General features: G+C 43.5%; 1 protein-coding gene across 2 annotated transcripts; it reads left to right on the forward strand.

Moving 5' to 3' along the window:
* The first annotated feature begins 1,643 nt into the window (after positions 1–1,643).
* Positions 1,644–21,732, forward strand: TRIM7 (tripartite motif containing 7). 2 transcript variants are annotated; one of them, XM_044673557.1, is made up of 8 exons: positions 1,644–2,138; positions 4,928–5,023; positions 15,148–15,378; positions 18,722–18,744; positions 19,316–19,431; positions 20,214–20,249; positions 20,865–20,945; positions 21,218–21,732. In XM_044673557.1, the coding sequence occupies exons 1-8, from the start codon at positions 1,644–1,646 to the stop codon at positions 21,730–21,732; spliced, it is 1,593 nt and encodes a 530-aa protein (XP_044529492.1). The 2 variants fall into 2 exon arrangements, with proteins under 2 accessions (XP_044529492.1, XP_044529493.1); XM_044673558.1 differs by lacking the exon at positions 20,865–20,945.
* The last annotated feature ends 1,446 nt before the right edge of the window (positions 21,733–23,178 follow it).

The following is a 23,178-nucleotide window of genomic DNA, read 5'->3' on the forward strand; positions in this document are numbered from 1 at the left end:
TGTGGTGGGAATTAAGTTGAGACAGGAAGGGAAATTTTCCAAACACAGAAAGGAAAACAAAAACTAACTAAAAACTTGAAATATAGAAATAGTGAATGGACTGAGAACTAGCTTTCTGGACTGCATGGACACGAAGATGAAAAGGAAAGAGAAACAACAGGAAGTCTGTTTAAACCAAGTTATCTATTTTTTTGTGTTTTAAAAAGTATTCTTTTCATTTATATCTTTTATTTTAAAATTACCTTTATTTCTGATTCTGACTACATCTTGCCCTTAGCCATTGAGTCTTACAGTGTAACAAAGTTTAAAAATAAATTCAAATTAAGTTCTGCAAAGCCAACCAGCCAACAGAATTGCCTGATTGAATGGTTTATTCTACAATCATAGTCTCCACCTCTATAAAGAGGGGAACTGTATTTCCCCATCTCTTCTCTAGGATGGACCTTGCATATTACAAATGATCTATTTAAAGCAAGACATTTAAAGGGTTGCTAGAGATTTGAGTCAGGGGTCCTATATTTAGTACTGTAGAGGAGTCTGGGCAAGGTCTAACTCTTGGGAAACTCAACACCTCAGATTGTCAGGCTCATGTCCTGGCTCCATTAGGCCTGATCATGGATATGGGGCCAGGCTGAAGCTGGAGTTGGCAGCATGGGGAAGAGAGGAATGGGTTAGGGTGCTTATCGGGAGTCTCCCCTCCTCCCCACAGAGGGAGTGATACACATCAGATCTTGGACGTTGCTTTTCCACCTGCTCAGGGCTGTTTCTTCCAGTTGGGCAGGTCAAATTGGGATAGCTAGGAAAAACGAGGAGGGGGAAAGAGGAAGGAGAGAGAGAGACAGAGACAGGATGGCTTCCTTTAATCACAACTAAAATATCTTTTACTGGAAGCCTTCTCCAACTCCTTTGAATTCTAGTACCTTTCTTCTGTTAATTATTTCCTATTCATCTAGGTTAGGAGATAGCTTGTTTTGTACTTATTTGTTTACATGTTGTCTTCCACATTGATTGTAAGCTCCTAGAGGCCAGGGGTTGTCTTTTATCTGTTGTATACGTAGTGTTTACTTACCAGAGCCTGGCATATAGTGGGAGCTTAATAAATGTTTATTAATTGTTTGAGATTGAGACTGAGACCCAAAGAGAAAGAATCGAAAGCTGTTCCAGAGACTTGGAGGTTGGGGTAGTGATAGACAACAAGGGGTACAGATACTCCCCAAACTGTCTAAAGAGCCTGTTTATGGGGAGGGCTGGTGAAGGGCGGAGAGAAGAAGGGGCGTAATTACAGCTGTCAGAGGTTGCACTTTTTGAGATGGGGGAAAGGGTTTTAGCGGGGTGCAAGTGCCTTGAGCCTTTGCACAACTGCAGAACATCCAGGCACCCCAGGCTCTGTCTATCAAGTACAGTCACCATCACCAGAGGGTCGAGAACTTTTCAACTCGTTCCTTTTTCACGGGACCCTCCATCTTGGTCCCCCCCACGCCACGCCCCCTTGGGCTGGGCCTCAGACCACGCCCCTTCCCAAGAGCCCCACCCCCTCAGTCAGTCTCCCGGCCCTCGCGGATCCGCTGCTGGCTGAACGTAGCAGCCCAGAACTGGGGGTGTTGCGGCGACGGCGGCGGCGGCAGCTGGAGCCGCCGAACCCGATGGCTGCGGTGGGGCCGAGGTCTGGCCCTAGTGCCGGCGCAGAGGCTTTGGCCCTGGCGGCCGAGCTGCACGGGGAGGCTACGTGCTCCATCTGCCTAGAGCTCTTCCAGGACCCTGTGTCCATCGAGTGTGGCCACAGCTTCTGCCGCTCCTGCATCGCCCGCTGCTGGGAGCGCCCAGGGATCCCGGTGTCGCCTGCACCCCGCGCCCTGCCCTGCCCTCAGTGCCGGGAACCCGCACGGCCGAGCCAGCTCCGCCCCAATCGCCAGCTGGCGGGGGTGGCCAGTCTGCTCCGCAGATACAGTCTCTCCCCGTCTGGGGATGGAGACGGGGAGGGCGCGGGGAGCCTGGTGTCTGGCTGCGTCCAACATGGGGAGCCCCTGAAGCTCTACTGCCAGGATGACGGGAGGGCCATCTGCGTGGTTTGCGACCGCGCCCGAGAGCACCGCGCCCACGCCGTGTTGCCGCTGGATGAGGCGGTGCAGGAGGCCAAGGTGAGGGGGACCCTGTCGCGCCCGCGCGCCGCCCGCCCGCGCTTGGCATTGAGCGACTCCTCGTGGTGGTGGCCGGCTACCTGCAGTCCGGGCTCCCGGGCCCCGCAGTGGTCCCCCTCGCCCCTCGCCCCTCTTCTCGTTTTTGTTCCCAGTTCCTAATCCTTCTCTCCATCTCCCCGCTTCTTGCCTTCTCCCTGTGCGTCTCCCCCGAAAATTTCCGTTCTTACAGTCACATCCCCACCCTCGGCCATCTATCCTGCGTGGATTTTGCTTATCCTTGTACGTATCTCATATTTGCACATAGTTGTTAGCATGCCCTCTCCCCTATTAGATTGGTATCATCTTGAGAGCTTGGACTCTCTTTTGCTCTTCTTCATATCCCCTGGGCATAGCATACAGGAGGCGCTTAATAAACGCTTGCTGATTGATTATGCTCCGGATTCCCCTCGGTGGGCTCCCCAGCTATGGCAGTCCGTCCTGCGGTACTCGCCCCCTGGTGCCCTGCTCTTCCACTTCCTTCTCCCTCATCCCTAGTGTGTCATCTTCCTGTTTAAGGCGATGAACTTTGTCAAGCTGCCCCAGTCCTGGGTGGCGAAGGCTTGGGGATCAGTGTGGGGCAATCTCTAAGCAGGCAGGGCTTGTAAGAACCACGGCTGAGGTAGGATCAGGCCCCTGTTAGACTGAATGAGATGAGCGCAGAAATGAAGGCCGGTCCTTCATTCCTTACCTTTCTGGTAAAATGCTCTGTCACCCTTGGAACTCCTATCTTTTTGTGATTATCTGTTAAAACCACAGTTAGCCAGGTTCTTTCCTTCTTGCCTCCCTTGGTTATGGGGGTGGGGAGTGGAGAGAAGACGTGGAATATGTGAGGACTGGAAGGAATTTGGAGACCTCTCAGCTAACCACAACTTGCTACAAGCTAATTCTCCTTCCACTTAGGGGTGACAAGCTGCCTAGACAAGGCAGGAGGAGTCCCCAGTTAGAGGAAAGCTTTCCTTCCTCAATTCTTACTAAGGAGAAGTGCTCACTTAAATCCTCCTCACTGGTGTTCCATGAACACAGACCTAGGTGAATGTGGGATCTCTCAGCTTCAATAAAAGTAATAATACTTGCAGTAACCATCCTCACAAGGCTCTTGTGAGGTACACAATACTTTGTCCATCTTTAAGTGGCATATTTTGCCTGTACTATTTTAGAGGCACTGTGCTGTAGTGGTTAAAGATTTGGGCATGTAGTATCTCCAGTAGGACCTGAGTATTGCTATGAGGGACAAGTCACCAACCCTGAGCCTCAGTTTCCTCCTCAGTGGAATGAGAATATTATTATTTATATACCTAGAAGCAGCTGTGGCTCAATGATTAGAGCACTGGGCCTGGAGTCTGGAAGACCTGAGTTCAGATCCATCCTTCTAGCTGTGTTGATTTTGGGCAAGTCACTTAACCTCTGACTGCCTGACAATAGGATCCTACAGAGAAGGGAAGAAAAAACCACTCCATTACCCTTCCCAGGAAAACCCCTGTGGAAAGTCTTAGTCCATGATGTAAAGTGTAGGATCCGACTGAACTTTAGCTGTGGGTTCTAGCTCACAGATTTGCTGTGGGGTTTGGAACCTTTTTTTTTTTTAAAAATTAAATAACCATTTCAGTATAAATGGTTTCCTTTGTTATCTCATATTTGCATTTAAAAACATTATAAGAAGCTATCCATAGACTTTACCAGGTTGCCAAAAGGCTCCTTGACAAAAAAAAAGTTAAGAACCCCAAATCTAAGGAATTACTAATATTCCAATTCGATAAAAAAAAACCCTACGTTATAAATTCATATTTGCTCTACCCTCATATTCTGATTGCACCTTCTAACCAGGGCCTCTTAGAACAAAATATTTTCTCCCTTCTCCCACAATTGTATTTTACCAGTTGCCTCTTGTTCATGTTTTAAAAGTTAGCTCTCTCTCCCTTCTTACCCCACCTCCATTTTTTCCCCTTACATTCTGGGTATTTTTTATATTTTAGCTGTGGCCTTTTGGAGACAATCCTCAGAGGACTGAACCAAGAACAGAGTGATAAGCTTGAAAATTAGGAAAAACTTAACAATTAAATCTGTCTGAAAGTAGAATGTACTACCCTGAGGGTGGTAGATTCCATCTAACAGATTCTTCATACTGGGTGATCAGGAAAGGGAATTGTGCCAGGCTGGCACTTTAAAAATATTATTTAATTTGATTCTCACAATAACCTTGTCAGGTAGTTACCATTATTTTCTCCATTTTACAGCAGACAAAACTGAGGCAAATGTGTTGCTCAGTGTTACCCATCTATTAAATTTTTAAGTGAATTTTGAACCAGTGTTTTCCACTTTGCCACTTAGCTGCCCAAACATATTATTAGGTTACGTTTACTAGTCAAGTATATTATGGTGGTTATTCCTTTTTGGTACGAGTTATATTAAGTGGTCACTGAGGTCCCTGCCAACTCTTAGTAGTTCTGTGATTCTGAATGTGTGCCCAGGTAAATAGGGGAAGTCTGGTGAGAGTAAGGTTGTTGTAGGCCTGTGGGAGAGATATTTCTGGTTTAGATGGGACTGTGTGTGCAGTTCAAATCTTATTATAGACATAAGCCAGTCTTCTCACATATTCCTCCAGTCCCTGAAGGTTATTTTTGCCTTTTCTTCATTGAACGGAAGCAACCCTATATCCTGAGAATTAGGCCTGGTGGAAAAGTTGGGATGTTCTAAATTTTTTTCTCCCCCACCCAAAGTCAGTGAATTCATTTGTTGTTTCTCCCCTCCAGGAGATGTTGGAGTCCCGGCTAGGTGCCCTGAAGAAGGAATTGGAGGAGTTTGAAGATTTTAAGTCCATGGAGGAGAAGGAGAGCCGGGAGCTCCTGGTGAGGAGGTGGAGGCTAGGGAGGTACCTTATATTGAACACCAGAGTCTGAGTAACTAGTTTGACTGTGAAGCCCAAAAGGGTGTATGTGGAATAAGAACAGGTGCAGCTTGTGGGTAAAAAAGGAGAAAATGTATATGCAGGGTGTCCCAAAAGTCTTGGTGAACTGCTTTAAGACTCTTGGAGTACCCTGTATAGATTTTGAATGGGGGGTGGGATGGGGTAGATATGTATTTCTAAAGGAGAATTATAGGAAAGAGGAGAGTTTGTGTGTGTGTGTGTGTGTGTGTGTGTGTGTGTGTGTGTGTGTGTGTNTGTGTGTGTGTGTGTGTGTGTGTGTGTGTGTGTGTGTGTGTGTGTGTGTGTGTGTGTGTGTCTGTCTGTCTGTCTTCGAGATGTTTTAGATAGATATGGGTGCATGAACACAGGAAGCATTCTCTCTCCCCCCCCCCCTCCTCAGACCCCCTTCTCCCTGTGTCTGTCTCTGTCTGTTTCTCTTCACATATATGTGTACTCTCTACTATTTGAAGCAGGCACGTGAACAAATAATGGGGAGACTGAGGAGAATTGGAGGTCAATAAATTTTGAGAACCTAGATTACTTTTCAATTTGGGAGTTCGCTTTCTACCTTTTGCTGCTGGAGAAGTATTTTTATCAATTCAAAAGTCCACCCTTCTTCTGCCTTTGGTCTTTGATTTTTGTGATTTCATCAGGGTGTGGGAAATTCCTGGTGTGGAATCTTCCTCTAACAAATCTTACCTGTAATTCCTATTTAATTGAAGATCATAAAGTTGCCTTAGGGCACTTAGCAGTTACGTGATTGTCAGTGGTCACTTACCTTATAAAATATTAAATTCTATTCCTATTATGACATTCTAACAGTTCTAGTTACTTTAGAGATGATCTAAGCTTTCCCCCATCTCTAAAATTCAATGCCTCCTATGTTTCTTTGTGGAATCTCATTCTGAAAGGACTCTACTTGATCCCTTGGTTCATCTTGGGGAGGGTGCTGTATATGATTTACTTTCTAACACTTTCTCCTCCATCTCCCTCAGCTGTAATGCAACTAGTTAGCTATATGGCTTTGGTTAAGTCAGTTCCTCAATTAATACTGGAGTGTGGCTGATGTACATGCTATAATTTCTTGGACCCACAGGTGAGAGTTAGGTAAAAGGCTACTCACCAAAAGTGTGGGTGAGTAGTCCTAAAAGGGCTCAGCTAGTCCTTCCTGGGCACCCCATACACCCACATCAAATCATCTTGACAGATGGGCTAAACCACTTTAAGAGTAACTGACAGGCTTCAAAACCTGTCATTGAATTAGGGGATATCTACCCCAACATGTGAAGACTTCCCCTGATGAAGAGAGTGTGAGGCTGATGACTTTGTGCAACTTTGTTTCACAAGCACCAGCCTCCTTTACTGTCTGTTACAAATTTAGCTGATCCCAGGCCTTTTGCCTTGGTGGGGCCTATGTCAGGGTGCTGCTTTGGGCTCCCCTACAACCCCAGTGCACTAAATCTTTAGTATTGGCCTTCTAAGGTTTTTTGGGCTGAAAAATTATTTTACCCCATTTTTTTGGTTTTGTTTTGTTTTTGCCTGGGGGTGGGGTGGGGTATGCTGCTCCTAAATTCCTTTTGAGGTGTGATATCATAGTTTTGGGAGGGAAATTTGGTAGAGGTCAGATTTTAGTTCCATCCCAACTCTGTTTCATTTAAATCTATTTTACAAACTAGTCTAGACATCATCCTATGATATCATTAGTCTTCTTCAAGACGAAGGACAAATAACAATCAATAAAAGATTAAAAAGATTTTGATGGAAATTAAGGTGAAAAGCAAAATATGATGAAATCTGAAGCTAATAAAATGACAGGCAGAGGATATTAATATGCTTAACTGTAGGACCCTGCCTGCCCCTTGAAGCCCCAGATTCTTCTTTATCGTTTCCAGGCATTTGATACTTAGATACTGTCAACTTGGAAAAACAAGGAGCTACTAACGTAGTCATAAAAACCAAGTCTTTAATCAGGAAAGAGAGGTTCAATAATCTGTGCCACTATCACAGAGCCAAATGCCACAAATTACACAGAGTCAAAACCTGGGGCTCTGGGGACAGTATCTCTGGGAAGAATAAATGTGCCAGAAAATTCTCCTAAGAACAATAGAACTTGGGAAACATACACCATTTGGGGAACTAAGGATGGAGAAATATGATTGATTGGCATTACCATGGCTACAAGGAAATGAGAAGTCCAAGACAGGATAATCAAGGAGAGGCTGATGCTTTTCTATGGATACAAAAGGGAAGGGCCCAGGCAGGGCTGGGCTTCGTGGGAGAGGACTGATATTATGGGAGAAACTACCAAGGCAAAAGGGTACTTAGCATTTAATTAGGTCTATTAGTTCCACCTGAACTGGGATCATCATGTACTTTAAGATCTATTGTTCAGTCTGAAATGGGTGAGGCTGGGACTTAACTCAGGGTGAGTTCTCAGGGGACAGGGGCAAACTTGGGGTTCCCAAAAAACCCAGTTGACAACACATATTTTCTATCTGCCCTAGGTTAATGAAGTAGCTATTCATTTAAGTACCAGGGCTGATAGAAAATATAGGATAGTTTATCTCTATCCATTTTTCCTTTATACAGATCAACCACTCAGGCAAAATCCAGGAGCATTTCCTTCTTCCCTTCTTTGGAGTAAGGGACAAATATGAGTAAGAAAATTGGCACAGCCTTGTAGGCCCATTCCAAAATATGGAAGAGTGGAATATGTAGAACTTTCTTCCCACCTAAGGCATTTTCTGATCTTTCCCCAGATACCAGTGCCTGGTACCAGGTACTTTGTTCCCTCTCTCACCCATGTCCTTATTTTCTTGAGAGAATGTAAGTTCCTTGGGAGAAGGGATTATTTTGCTTTTCTGTTTGTATACCCTATGGCTAGCACTGTACCTGACACATTTTAATAAATGCTTATTATTCATTTATTTAATAAATGCATATAGATGTATGAATAAGAGCATGTGGGTTTTTCAGAAACTGAGTAGTAGAATAGGAAGGGGATGCAGGAGTTCATGGTTAGAAAAGATAGTAAATTTATGAGTGTATGGAGCTAATGTGTGATTTAAAAAAAATTTTCATCATCTTTGTTCCTGAGTTTTTGCTACTTTATTCAAAGGAGTCACTTTGGGAGAATATACAATTGATTCTAGTGATACTTCCATTGTGCCAAAACATTGTTTTAATTCCTCTTTTGGAAATTCAGTAGAATGTATTTTTGGTGCCAGAATATTTTCATTAGTTGCATAGCTTTGTAATTTCTATTCCACCTAATGGATTCTAAAAATTAAGTCCCAGCCTCACTCATTTCATACTGAACAATAGACCTTAAAGTACTTCATGATCCCAGTTCAGGTGAAACTAAAAGATCTTCATGGTCAATTCCAGTCAATAAGGGAAGTGACCAAGTTGGATGACATTTTTTTGGGTCACCTTGGTCTAGTAGAAAGAGTCAGAACATTTTATTTAAGTCCTAACTATACCACCTCTAATTCAAGTGGACAAATGGCAGTCTCTACACTGATTTTGGACTGCCCAAAGGGCAGTCCCTAGTTCTTGATTTGTTACTTATTGTCACATGTGGGTAACTCATCTCCCCTCCCCATTAAGGGAGGTGAGGATTACATCATTTCTATGCCTAGGATGAGTAGAGTTTTGACTATGAATTGGCTAGAGTTAATTCCATTTACAAAATACCCATGATTGATCCCGATTTGACACTCTTTACAGATGGGTCATCTTACTTAGTAGACAATCAGAGATTTACTGGTGCAGTAGTAGTGACAGCCACTGAAACCCTTTGGTACTCATCCCTTCCATTTACCATGAGTGCTCAAGGGGAAGAGTTATTGGGTTTGATTCGTGCTCTCCAATTAGCCAAAAATAAAAGAGTCAACATCTATACAGGCTCGAAATATGCTTTGGAGTGGTACATCATTCCAGGGAACTCTGGAAAAACAGAGGCTTCATAACTTCAAATGGCAAGCAAATAGCGTATGGCAGTTTAATAAACGAGCTATTACAAGCACTCCAGTTACTGTCCCAAGTTTCAGTAATTCATTGCAAAAGCCATAGCAAACTATGAGGGCCAGCAGAATCAGGGAACAGAAGAGCAGACATTACAGCCAAATTTGGGGCAAGGTATGGACCAATTTCAGTCCTGAACTTGTCTTTGGTGGATGAAGTTGATCTGAAAAATGCCTATTGTGTGAATGGAATTAGCTCACCCTCATTCATTTGTGTAGACTCTAGCCACCAGAAATAATGTCACCCCACCCAACTTAGAATTAAGTAGGGAGGGGGAGGTCTGTGACCCACACTTGACAGTAAGTGACAAATCAAAAACAAGGGACTGCCCTTTGGGCAGTATCGAGGCTGCCATTTGTCCACTTGAAATTGGAGGTGGAATTGTCACATGGGTAAGTTAGGCTGACTCTCCTCTTCCCTTGGCATTTCTGGAGGCTCTAGCCTCTCTTCTTAGGGGGAGGCCTCTCTTCTTAGAGGAAGCCTTGTGGCTAGAAGCCTTGTTTAATAAACCTCTGTGCCCCCTCTGCTGGGGCCTCTAAATTCCTACCTGGTTCTGGCCTCTGGCCCAGGCTAGAGTTTCTCTCTCTCAATTTCCCTACCTTCAACCTTCCTAATTGTAAATAAACCACCATAAAAGTCATCTTGACTTGGGTCTATTTTATTTTGAAATTGAGTTAATCGATTTCTGGCCACCATACCTAAAATATCTAGTCTCTCCTCTTACACTATTCACCAAAGGAAGTGAAGGATTGGAAAAAACATCATGGTGCATACTTAGCTAATGGAGTTTGGCTGGGAGCAAATGGAAAACCCATGTTGCCTAGGTCCTTGTATTATACTTTTTGCAATGCTTTATATCAAAAGGGGCATTATGGGAGTCTGGGTCTGGCAGACTGTATCCTCAGGTATTGGAACGCAAAAGGGATATACGAAGTTGCAATGAGAGTTAGTCAGAGGTGTAGAATTTGTATGCAGTATAACCAAGCTATTACCAAAGTGCATAGCTTAGGAGGCAAACCATTAGCCTATACACCCTTTGAGTGCATATGAATTGATTACATAACCATGCCAAGGTGTCAGGGCTACAGGTATGCATTAGTAATCGTTTATCGATTAACAAAGTGGTCAGAAGCTTTTCCAGCTATATACAGTATATCAGCTTTTGTAGTGAAGGTTTTGCTAAAGAAGCTAATTCCAAGGTTCTCTGTTCCACTACATATTGCGTCTGACAGTGGTTCACACTTCACACATCGTATTTTAACCAGCATATATGAATCCCTAGGGATAAAACAACATCTACATTCTGTGTGTAGACCTCAATTGAGCAGACAGATTGAATGCATGAATAGATCTTTGAAGACCCTAGTGGCTAAAATTTGTGCTGAATCACACTTGAAATGGCCAGATGCATTACCTTCGGCATTATTCTATCTTAGATGCCAGCCCAATAGCATTACTCATTTATCACCCTCTGAGATGTTATATGGACATGCACCTTACCATGGAAAATCACCTCAAAGCATCCATAACCTATCACATCTGGGAATGGAATGCAAACTCTATGAGTACATTAAGTTGCTCAAAGAATGCCTAGATCAATTTCACAGGTTGGCTCTAATAGAGCAAAGAGTATCTTTTGATTTCAATTTACACAGCTTCCAACCTGGAGATTACGTATATATAAGAAACTTTAATAGGAAGTCTGTGTTAGAACCTAAGTGGCTTGGACCATCACAAATAATCCTAACAACCCTGAGTGCAATCAAAATTAAGGGGAGGGATCTGTGGTTCCATGTCACCCATGTCAAGCCAGCTAAAAATATGTCTCAACATCAAGACCCAGTCACAATACAGCACGAAGACCAATTAGCACCAACAAACCAACCAAGAAACAAAAACATCTCAAAAATGCAGCCAAAAGATCATATTATAGCTTTCCAGCAGTTTACACATGAGCCCAGATCAATACAAGAGTCAGGAAGCAGCAAAATGTTACATCACCATCAAAATAATTATTTAGCATCCAATTACAATCACCCAGAAAAAACATTCATAAACTATCACAGTAGAGAAGAAGAATCAATTACGGAAGAAGAAACAGTATCAGAACTTCAATCAATTCAAGATCTAGAAAGTGACATCAGTGACTAATTGATTAAATCATAAATAACATCATAATGGACCTTAATTGACTGTTTAATTGCATCAAGAAAAGACGAAAAATTGATCAAGAGTTTATGGACAGTGGGGCAGCTGGGTAGCTCAGTGGAGTGAGAGTCAGGCCTAGAGACAGGAGGTCCTAGGTTCAAACCTGGCCTCAGCCACTTCCCAGCTGTGTGACCCTGGGCAAGTCACTTGACCCCCATTGCCCACCCTTACCACTCTTCCACCTATGAGACAATACACCGAAGTACAAGGGTTTAAAAAAAAAAAAAAGAGTTTATGGACACACAAAGTTTGTTGCAACACAAATCAACACAACTGCACAATGGTTCCAGTTCAAGTTGATAAGTACGTGTGGTAACATCAAACATCACAATGGAGACACTACTGACTTTGCGGATTGTCACAAGGACATCAACGTTGAGGATTACAACGACAACTTTGACCTGACTACACAACCAGTGTGACTTATACAACAGTGCTATGAAGAGGAGTTCATCTGATCAGCGTTGGACCCACAGGTTTGCAGAGCACATCTTACATACCCACAGAATCCTCACTGCAACCAAAACACCTTAGAATTCCATTCCAATAGCACATGGTGGTAGCAGAAGATTTCTACAGAAGTAAGTATGTAACACTTTACCACATGGTTAGGTCAAATTGTCAGCACATAGAACATTTTCAAAACTTCACATGTACATATGTAAATGATAGTTCACACATAAGAGTGAAGGGTTTGTTTGCCATAACTTAGAGCAGGAATCGGCAACCTTTTTGGCCATGAGAGCCATAAATGCCACATTTTTAAAAATGTAATTTCATGAGAGCCGTACAGTGCTCACAGTGTGCGCTCCTGTAACAGCTCCTGAAAAAATTTGACTTTATGGCTCCTGCAGAAAGAGCCATATCTGGCCCTCAAAAGAACCAGATATGGCTTGAGAGCCATACATTGCCGACCCCTGGCTTAGAGTTTTCTCTTACTTTGGTTGAGACACCTTCTGCTCAAAACCATCTGACATTTCAATTTAAAGAACGCATATATGTATAGGTTTGTTTACTAACCCTTAGGGATAGTTTGTACTAACACACAGGGAGAGAATAGTTAGCTTTGAAAAGATAGATTAGGGTCATAAATTTTTCTTTGTAAAATACTGTACATAGTTTAAATCTTTAGTTTAACTAAAAGGCATTTAGCTAATATTAAGTTTACTTATTCTTACTAACACTATCTAACATAGGCATAAGTGTATTAACATCATAACATACTAACACTTAGAAAGTTTGTATTTGTTGTTTTTTTTTTTTAGAAAGTTGCTAGAGGAAACTTTCTTTAGTTGTTACATTTTGTTGTTAGTTCATGAAGACAGGAAATTTCATAGTTAAGAGTTCATTACTTAGATTTATATTTTAGCTAAAGTCATGGTTCAAAACTGTTCTGTTGATGATTTGTGTTTAATCTTGTTTTTTCCTTTCTGTTCAAATTTTTGTAAAATGTAATCCTCATTTCTTTCCTTTACTCTTCCCTATAACCAGTCTTAGCTTAGCTTAGAATAGAAATAACTTAAGAATAGGAGTTAGAACCTTTTATTGTTTTGGAAACACTTGAAGGGATTAAGGGGAATAGTTTTAGTTTAGTTTTAGTGTAAGTGTAGGATTCTTTAATGTAGTTTAGTAACATAGGAATCTGGAAATGTTGCAAGGTGCAAATTTCCAAAAGACAAATGGGCATCTTGTAATATAGGATTGTGAACATTACCATGTTGGCTTGGGGCAACCTGTCAGTTGCCCTGGTTGGAATGTTGACTGTGGCATGAGCCACAGGGCACACACCAACTGCCAGTTGGGCCAAGAGTATATAAAGCCCTAGAGACCCAGGGCTGGGTACTGTTCTTTCCTGACTTCTCCCCTAACCTCTCGCTTACCCCATACCCCCTGGGGCCCTGGGAGGTGGGAGTGGGAACATGGGTACTTGTAGGCCTAGGATAGGGTTAAACCAATTCTACAAAACAACTTATCAATACTATCAGCACTACTGGCAAACCTTTAGCCAAAGATCAACTTTATTCACACTCTGACCCAGGGCTACCTGCCCTGGGTCAACAGAAGAGCATCCAGACAAGACCTATTAGCAACCTGAGTCAAATAAATCTTTCACCGTTAATTCTCAGTACTTCCTAATCCTCTTTCCACTGCCTCATTCCCATTACTCCTGTTATCAATAAAGCCCTTAGCCTTAACCTGAGAACTTTGTGGTTTTTGCCTACCATCTAAGGCCAAGTAGGGACAGTCAACAGGAAAGGTTCTGATCAGTTTCAGCAGGTATAAACTCCATTGATGAAGGGCAGGAAGTTCAACATTCACTTCCTGTCAATCTACGATACACCAATAGGAAGCTACTTCCTCAGCAGGAAAGGGGCTAGAAACCTGACATCTTAAAAGGAGCCTGGTGTCTAGCAGTGAGAGTTTCACTTAATACTCAGTTAACCTGGGTTATACAATTATAGACAGTTTCAAGCTCAGCCCGGGTACAGCTCACTCCAACCTTTTACAACTAGCACCTTCTTCCTTCTAGTTTTATTACTAGCCTAAGGCCCTTTTACCCATTCATTACACTCTCTAGACTAATGTGGTATCAAACTCAAATGGAAACAGATTTCCACAGGTCTGACCTAGAAAACCACACATTAACATTATCTATTCTATACTGTATTTTTAATTTATTTTGTTAAATAGTTCTCAATTATATTTTAATCAAGTTTTGTGGGTAAGTGCCAGGCTGGGAATTTGATACCTCTGCTTTAGATATGTCTAACTATAAAATAGACTGAATTTTTTTTAGTATGGTTTCTAAAGTTACTTTAAAGATGAGCAACTCTAGGAGTCCCAAAAAAGATTTTTGAATAATGGCAGCATAGTTGAGATAAGAGTGTAATCCCAAAGAAAAGGAGATCACTTTAAAGTACAATACTTGTTTAGATATGGAATGAGGAGTTGGACAACTGCAAGTCTGGGTACGTTTTCCAGCAAACTTGTGTGATAGACAAAAGACTGTCTGATAGAGGCTTTCTTTCCATAAGGATGGGGATTATTTTATCTTTGGGGAAGAAACAGGAATCCTGGGAGGAAGAAGACTGGAAAACCCAAAGATTTCCTCCTCTTCCCCTTCGTGCTAGTCCACAGACCTTTGAGGTTTGATGTCCTGAGACCTTCTGTCCAATACAACATATTGAGAATTATCAGCTTGCTGAAATCCAGATTCCCAGATCCCATTATAGATGTATAAGTTCAATTCTTTTTTGTTTGCTTTTTTTAAATCCTTACTTTCCGTCTTAGAATCAATATTGATTCTAAGGCAGGAGAGTGGTGAGGACTTGGCAGTGCCAGTTAAGTGACTTGCCCAAGGTCACATAGCTAGGAAGTGTCTGAGGCCATATTTGAACCCAGGCCCTCCCATCTCAAGGCCTGGCTCTTTATCCATTGAGCCACCTAGCTGCCCCCTTCTGTTCTTGTTTTTTGATACTAATAAATTGAATAAGAGATGATTTATTTAGAGTGAGAGAATAAAAAAAATTTAGAATGTGATTTTTATGGATATATAATCTCAAAATGAATGATGTGTGTATAGAAAGGAATTGGTAACCAAGAGGAAGGAGTATGTTTGTATTATAGATGGGAATGTGCCTGTGAGAGTATACAGGAAAAGAGCAAGCTCAGCAAATATGGATATGTTTATGCGCCTGGGTGCCTATTCTGGTGTAGAGATCTGTGTGGCTGGGAGTTAGGAGTGTATGTTTGTCCTTAATGGGCTGCTCAATACCCTGTTTAGAGAATCTTTTCTCTTAACTTATTCTCACTCGATTTCTCCTTGGGCAGAAGCAAGTGACTGTGGAGCGGGAGAAGGTAGGGGCAGAGTTTCAAGCATTGAGGGCCTTCCTGATGGAGCAAGAAAGCCGGCTGGTGGGGCGCCTGGAAGAGCTGGCCAGGGAAGTGACCCAGAGGCAAACTGAGAACTTGAACCAACTTGCCAGTGAGATCTCCCTGCTGTCCAAACTCACCACCGAGATGGAAGAGACCTCCCACAAACCTGACCTGGACTTCCTGCAGGTGAGCTGGGCTCCAGTGCTCACAGTGGCAGCTATCAGATTGTTGAAGGCTAAAGATGGAAAGTACTGGTGGGATGTGATCCATTTATCTTATGCTGATGACTTCCATTGGGTGGGATAGAGCAAGCAGATGATATTAGAGGGATGGGACACTAGAGTCTGATTTTATTAAAATCCTAGAATCCTGGAGTTAGAAGGGACCTGGAGAAATCATCTCCTGCTTCCCTGTGGCAGAATCTCTAAATGGTCTCCTCTCCTTCACACTCTGATAACATTCTGTCTTAATTCAGGTAGCAACTTAGTGGCCTTCTGACTCCTTTGCTGTTGTTTTGTGGGACTAGAACTGGACTTGGTTTCATAAAATCTGGGCTCCAAGGCCAGGTGTATGCCCTGAGTCCTTTTCTGCCTATCTCTTTTTTAAAAAAATTAAGGGGGCAGCTAGGTGGCTCAGTGGATGGAGAGTCAGGCCTAGAGATGGGAGATTTTGAGTTCAAATTTGGCCTCAGACATTTCCTAATTGTGTGACCCTGGGCAAGTCAATTAACCCCCATTGCCTAGTGCTTGCTGCTTTTCTGCCTTGGAACCAATACACAGTATTGATTCTAAGATGGAAGGTAAGGATTAAAAAAAATTATTAAAAAAAATCTTTTAACTTCTATTTTAGAATCAATACCAATATCAGTTCTAAGAAGAATGATAAGGACTAGGCAGTTAGGGTTAAGGGACTTGTCCAGGGTCACAGTTAGAAAGTGTCTGAGGTCAAGTTTGAACCAGAGTCCTCCCATCTCTAGGCCTGATTAGCTGTTCCTACCTATTTTTTTTTTTAACCCTTACCTTCCATCTTAGAATCAATCCTGTGTATTGGTTCTAAAGCAGGAGATCACTAAGGGCTAGGCAATGGGGGTTAAGTGACTTGCCCAGGGTCATATAGCTAGGAAGTGTCTGAGGTCAGATTTGAACCTAGGACCTCCTGTCTCTAGACCTGGCTTTCAATCCACTGAGTCACCCAGCTGCCCCCTCTAGCTGCCTATTTTTAAGGACAGTGAGATTTAAAGAGCTCTGGGATTGAGAGTTGGCTCCCTAGTCTAGTTTTAAGCTCCTTAAAGGCAAGGACTATGGTTCCTTTTATATTACTTATATTTATTTATATTACATGTATGTGATTATTTCATTTTATATTAGTACCTTAACTCATTATTAATAACAATGCTCCATTATTATGAGTCGACTGATTAAACCATCCTACAGATGGCTGATTATTCTTTTCTCCAAAATCTTCAGTGATAGGGATTTGATTTTATTCCTTGGCTAGGAGAGATGGTTCATAGAATTGAGCAGAATGGGACCTCAGAGGTCCCTGTTTTATAGGTGAAAAAACTGAGACCTTAAGAAGAGAAATGACTTATCCAAGGTCATACAAGCAAGTAGCAGGACCAAGATTGAAACCCTCATTCCCTGATTCTAAATCCTAAACTTTTTTCACTGTTACCTTTTGTCTCCTTGGTCCTAGTTTAAGAAACATCATAACTTTCCTGTTATTACCTTCCTCCCCAGTTTTCTGATGCTATGGGTAATAAATAGCATTCATTAAAGGGTAAGGAATTTATGGCAATGGTTGGGAAGGCTTCATGTTCTTCCTAAAGATTCCTGTAGTTTCTATTTAGTTGATTAAGAATCTGGTACCTACAAAACTTTGTGCTAGCATTTTAGCCTCTGTTGCATACCAGTCCCGCTCTCAAGGAACTCATAGTCTATTTTTTTTAATTTTTATTTTTTTATCAGTTACTATAATAACAAATTTCCATACAAGTTTTCCTAAGTTATATGATCCAGCTTATTTTCTTTCTTCCTTCCCCTTCCTGGTGCTGGCAGGTGATTCTATCTGGGTTATACATATATTATCATGCAAAATATATTTCTATATTGCTCATTTTTGCAAGTAGTAATCTTATAAAACCCAAACCCCAAAAAACAATTGAAAAATCTTCTGCTTTCATCTGCATTCTGACTCCATTGGTTCTTTCTTTGGATGTAGATAGCATCCTTTGTCATAAGTTCCTCAGAATTGTCCTGGATCATAATATAGCTGACAGTAGCTAAATCTATCACAGTTGATTATTCCACAATGTTGCAGTTACTGTGTACAATCTTCTCCTGATTCTTCTTATTTCACTCTGCATCAGTTCATGCAGGTCTTTCCAACCCTTTCTGAAATCATCCTGTTCATCATTCCTTAAAGCACAATAGTATTCCATCACCATCACATATCACAATTTGTTCAGCCATTCCCCAATTGATGGATGTCTCTTTAATTTCCAATTCTTTGTTGCCACAAAAAGAGCAGCTATAAATATTTTTGTATAAGCAGGTCCTTTCTCCTCCTTTTAAAGAATCTCTTTGGGATACAGACCTAGTAGTGGTATTACTAGATCAAAGGGTATGCATTGTTTTATAGGAACTCAGTCTCCTGAGGGAGACAGTATGCAAACAGCTATGTCCCCACAAGACACAAATATAGGTTAAAGATGGAGTAATCAAAGAGCAGGCAGCTAGTTGGTGAGGTGGATAGAGCTTGGAGTCAGGAAAACTTGTCTCTGAGTTCAAATCTGGCCTCAGAGACTCTTACTAGCTGTGTGTTCCTGAGAAAATCGCTTAATCCTGTTTATCTCAACTTTCTCATCTATAAAATGAGCTTGAACAGGCAGTGGTCAACCACTTCAGAATCTTTGCCAGGAAAACCCTAGATGGAGTCAGACAGGACTGAAAATCAAATCAACAGAGCAAAACAACTAACATGAAGGGGATCACTCTTGTGGTAGATATCTTGTAGTGATACAGAAATACAGAGAAATTTAAAATATGGTTCTAGACTGAGGTTGTATATACAATCTTGTTGGGGATAAAATAATAAACATTAAAAAAAAAGATAATAATACAAGGCAGTGGGCAACAAAGTACCAAATGTGTGATAAAAAAAGTTCCTTAACAATTCAGAGGAGAAAGGGTATTCATGGAAAACATCAGAGGAGCAGGACTGAATTGGGCTTTAAGGAATGGGTAGGATTCAGATAGGAAAGTGGGGGGAAGGCTAAGAAAATGCCACTGCATGAGTAGGAGGAGACCCCAAGGCAGAAAATGTGGCCCATGTTAGGGCCCAGAAACCTGGAATAGAAAACTTTTCTTTACAAAGTAGGGGAAATTGAGATCTCCAAGGGGATAGACAGTAACAAAAATTTAGAGGGAAAGAAGAAATGATTATTTCTTTGCAGCCTAATCTGAATTTTCTTTATCTGGAGAAAGAGACATGTTCAATGTTGATTATTTTCTTCATTATTTCTGTTTAGGAGTTCAAGAACACATTAGGCAGGTAAGTAAACTTATAACTCCTTGCATTTTTTGAAAACCCTTCTTTGATCACCTTTTTTCATATCTACCACCATGGGGAGGAAAAACTAGGTGATTTTCCCTAAGAAGAGTTGAGTAAATCTTTGTTATGCCTGGCCATGGTGCACAGAGTTCTGGAGCAGTGGTTCTCTTCTGTACTAACAACTTTTGAACTGTGTACGCTTCCTTCCCTCCAAAGACTCTAGGCATTTGCTCTATGGTTCCCCAGGGAGTCCTCCCTTGATTACCTGTATAAGTGGAAGGAATGGAGTGAAAAAAGACTACTTAGTCAAAGCTTTCTGGAAGTGGAAGGAGCAGATCTGGAGATTTTCAAGGAATGGGCATAATGTTAGGAGAGGGGTAGGGGAGAATTTATCGTAGGGGTTCCTGTGGACTAAAAGGCAAGAGCCATACTAGGAAGTTCTTTAGTGCCCCCTTTCTCACTACCAGATGGTCTCGTCGCTTTATTTCCCAGAGACCAAAAGGGGGAAAAAAAGACCAGGGAGAGGGAGGTAGTTGGTGCCAGTGACATCCTCTCTGTTCTTTTCTCCAAGGTGTGACAACGTGCCTGGCCCCAAACCAGCCTCTGTGTCTTCTGAGATGAAGAGTAAAGTTTGGAATATTTCACTCAAGACCTTTGTTTTGAAGGGACTGCTAAAGAAGTTCAAAGGTGATGGGTTTTGTTGGGGATGGGTAGCTGGGAGGGTTGGAATCCAGATACTGTGTGTAGGAAAGCAGGGGCTAAAATGTGTCTGATGAGATTCTGCCAGGAGGGGCAAGGGGCATTCTTGGTCCAGCTTTCTCAGCTGATTCATCCAAAAGCGTTCATTAAGTGCTTGCTCTGGGAAAGGCACTGGGCCTAAGTTTTGAAGGTCTTACCCCGTGGTGGGGCTGGTGGGGGCCTGGTGAGAGGGCAGGGCAAAAAGAGGAAGGTATAAACAGTAACAGGGCCATGCTAGGAGGATATCTCATCTGTCTTATCAGAGGCTCTTCCGTTAGAAGGATGCACGTGTAGGGGAGGTCTTGGAGTGGGTCACAGGCACTGGAATAAGGCAGGGCGCAGGGCAGGAGGGCATTTTAAACTCCTTGAGGGAGCTGCAGTTAGGTTACACAGTATATAGAGTGCTTTGAGACCAGAGTTCAAATGTGGCTTCAGATTTTTATTAGCTCTGTGACCCGGGGAAAGTCGCTTAATCCTTGTTGTCTCAGTTTCCTCTACTCTAAAATGGTGATAATAATATAACCACCTCCCAGGCAAAATGCTTAGCACAGTGCCTGGCACCCAGTAGGAGCCTAATACATGCTTGTTTCCTTCCTTCCTTCCCTCCCAGCCCTGCCTAGCCCAGTGCCTGGTCTGAGAGTAGATTTAATAAAATATTGCTTGGATGAATGTTGGCTCGTTAACTAAACTAGAGCATTCATTCTTGCTATTTATGTTCCTCCTCCTTTCAGAGGATCTTCGGGGAGAACTGGAAAAAGAGGAGAAAGGTAAATGTTGTTAGCAGTAAAGATGTCAAACAAAGCAATTCTCCCCATCTCTGTAATCTATCTCCCAGTCTCTGCCTCTCTCTGGCATCATCATGCCATCTATTTCCGAGGGGGGTGATGTGTGGTGTAGGGCAGAGAGCCCCAAACCAGGAGCCTGAAGACCTGGTCTCTCTTCCCTTCTCTGTCCCTAGCTAAGTGACCATGGGCAAGTCACTTCCCCTTTCCCAGGGCCTCCATCTTCTCCTCTGTAGAATGAGGAGCCTGGACCACATAATTCCTAAGGTCCTTTCCAGCTCTGACATTCTATTACTTTTGCCTTTTTTTTTTTTTTTTTTTTTTTTTTTTTTTTTTGTGGGTTGTATGGGATTTTTCCTATAGACATGTCTATTTTTTCTCTGCCTTTTCCATTATTCAGGTGGGACTACCCCAAAGGCAATGAGGCATGTGCTCAGTGGCCTGTGGGGTAACCTGTACCGTTGGCACTTCTCCCAGGGGGAGGGAGCAGCACTATGGCCTGGGTCTCTGGATACTTTACTTTGGGGAGGTCTGTCAGTCTACAACATGTACTGACCCTGCTGTGCCTCTTTCCCCCCCATTCCCGCCCGCCCTGTACAGATAGATCCCTGTACCAGGCACATTGGGGGGGAGAGACAGAAGAAAGGAAGAAACATGGTCCCTGCCCTTGGAGAGCTCCTGGTATGATGGGGGATACAGGGCATACACTTAACACTGACTTTTTTTTTTTTTTTTTTTTAAACGTAGAACACAGGATAAAAAAGAATGATCAGGGTCTGGTGGGATGTAGGAATCCTGGAAAGCTTCCTAATGGAAAAGGGATTTTTTTTTGAAGTCAGATTTAGCAAGAGAAGAGAGAGATAGAGCTTGTCTGAGAGGAGGGGGGGCATCCCGCCTGGGGTCAGGGAGCTCAACCCACTGATGCCTTTTCTCCTTTTCCTCCTCCCCCGAAGTGGAATTGACATTGGATCCTGACACAGCCAATCCCCGCCTCATCCTCTCCCTGGATCTCAAGAGCGTCCGCTTGGGCCCCCGACCCCAGGATCTGCCCCCCAACCCCCGGCGCTTTGACACAAATACTCGAGTGTTGGCCTCCCGTGGATTCTCTTCTGGCCGTCACCACTGGGAGGTGGAGGTGGGCTCGGCAGACGGCTGGGCCTTCGGGGTGGCCCGGGAGAGTGTCCGGAGGAAAGGGCTCACTCCCTTCACCCCCGAAGAGGGCGTCTGGGCCCTTCAGCTCAACGGGGGGCAGTACTGGGCCGTGACATCCCCTGAGCGCACCTCGCTGAGCCCCGGGGGGCGGCTGGCCCGGGTTCGGGTCGCCCTGGATTTAGAGGCTGGAGCGGTATCTTTCTATGCTGCGGAGGACATGAGGCACATCTACACCTTCCGAGTGGCCTTCAGAGAGCGAGTCTTTCCCCTCTTCTCGGTCTGCTCTACTGGAACCTACTTGCGGATCTGGCCATGAGATGGGGCCAGAGCCGATGGGCCACAAAGAGGATGGGGCTGATTCAGGCCTCTGGGTTACTGGGAGCTGCAGGATATCAGTCCTGCACCGTGCTTTCCCTCAACCATGGCTTCCCACCTGGCCACACTTAACTTTGTTTTCTCTTAGAGGTGGGGTACACGCAGCAAATTAATGTTTGGCCTCCGTGTATAGGCCTCTCCCAAATCCTGGCTTCTTGTCTGCCATGAGCTGGCTTTCCCCATCTCCAGGCTCTTGCTGGGGCTCACTATGAGCAAAGCAGCCAGATTATCTCTTGCAGGTCTTCACCCCTTCCCTTCCTTGTCCTGGGCTACCTTTGTTACAGTTGCCCCAAATTCCTTAGTCCTACTGCTCTACCCCCACCCCCTCCAAACTCCTTTCCTTATCCACATGCTTCACCAAAATTTGTGGATTTAACCTTGAGGACTGTGGATGCTGAGGACTTTGGCCCACTCTCCCCAGGCCTCTTCTGTGGCCACGTAGCCGGTTTAGGCTGTACATATCTGCTTGGCTCCCGCTCCTGGTCTCGTCTCGTCTTGTCTCTAGGTCTTAGAACTGCTCTGTCTCTTTTCCCTGGCTGCTCATAGCTGGCTTTCGTCTCAGCTTTCTTCTTTGTCTCCGTTTTCCCCAGGACCTTAGGAGGTGTTGGAGAAAGGTGGTAGGAGATGGATGAAGGACTAGTGGAATTCCCCTTGGAGGGGGTCAGTTTCCCCGGCTCTCTAGGCTCCTGCTTACTTGAATCTCAGCCTTGAGCTAGAGCAGGTGAGAAGGAAGGCAGCTCTGGGCCTAGGGCAGGACACTTTATTTCCTCTGTTTTGCACTTTTGTCAGGCTGTAGCAGAGTGGACTTGGCTGCTTGTCTTTGGACTCAGAGGCCATCCGTTTTCCTGGGCTACAGCTGATGTCTGGAATCAGGAAAGCGCTCTGTTTCTAAGATGTCAGTCTCTGCCTAGACCAGAATTAGACAGGCGCCCATGTGTGTGACCATGCAGCCACTCAAAGGAATAAATGCCAAAACACATTTGGGAACCCACAATCACCCTGGCCCATCCCCTTCCCTCTTCACCCCCAGCCATGTAAAAGATCACCGATAGAAGGACACACATGTGCCACTGATTGTAGGGATGGATCTCTGCCCCCACATGTGGAGCCACACTCATCCCTTGGCAAATATATTAATATCAGTGTACAAACCCACAATCGATATCCAGGTATTTCCTGCCACCAGTGGACCCTCCCACTGTTTTACCAAATGATAAAAATACACTTCCAACACCTTTCCAAGAAGCACACCTAGAAACTATGCCATACACACACACACACACACACACACAGTGTGTACTGTCTAGACCTAGAATCACCCAGTTCTAGGTTCTGGGTCACAATCTCCATGGCTCTCTGTTAGGACGGTGCCTCAGTTTCCCCAGTG

The sequence above is a fragment of the Gracilinanus agilis genome, chromosome 4 (assembly GCF_016433145.1).
Source record: "Gracilinanus agilis isolate LMUSP501 chromosome 4, AgileGrace, whole genome shotgun sequence".
In the NCBI taxonomy this organism is placed as follows: domain Eukaryota; kingdom Metazoa; phylum Chordata; class Mammalia; order Didelphimorphia; family Didelphidae; genus Gracilinanus; species Gracilinanus agilis.

Excerpts from the sequence above, each read along its gene's own strand:
- TRIM7 (XM_044673557.1), top strand. The coding sequence starts at position 1,644 with ATGGCTGCGGTGGGGCCGAGGTCTGGCCCTAGTGCCGGCGCAGAGGCT. Across the intron at positions 2,139-4,927 it reads AGGCGGTGCAGGAGGCCAAG|GAGATGTTGGAGTCCCGGCT; the intron begins GTGAGGGGGACC and ends TCTCCCCTCCAG. Across the intron at positions 5,024-15,147 it reads AGGAGAGCCGGGAGCTCCTG|AAGCAAGTGACTGTGGAGCG; the intron begins GTGAGGAGGTGG and ends CTCCTTGGGCAG.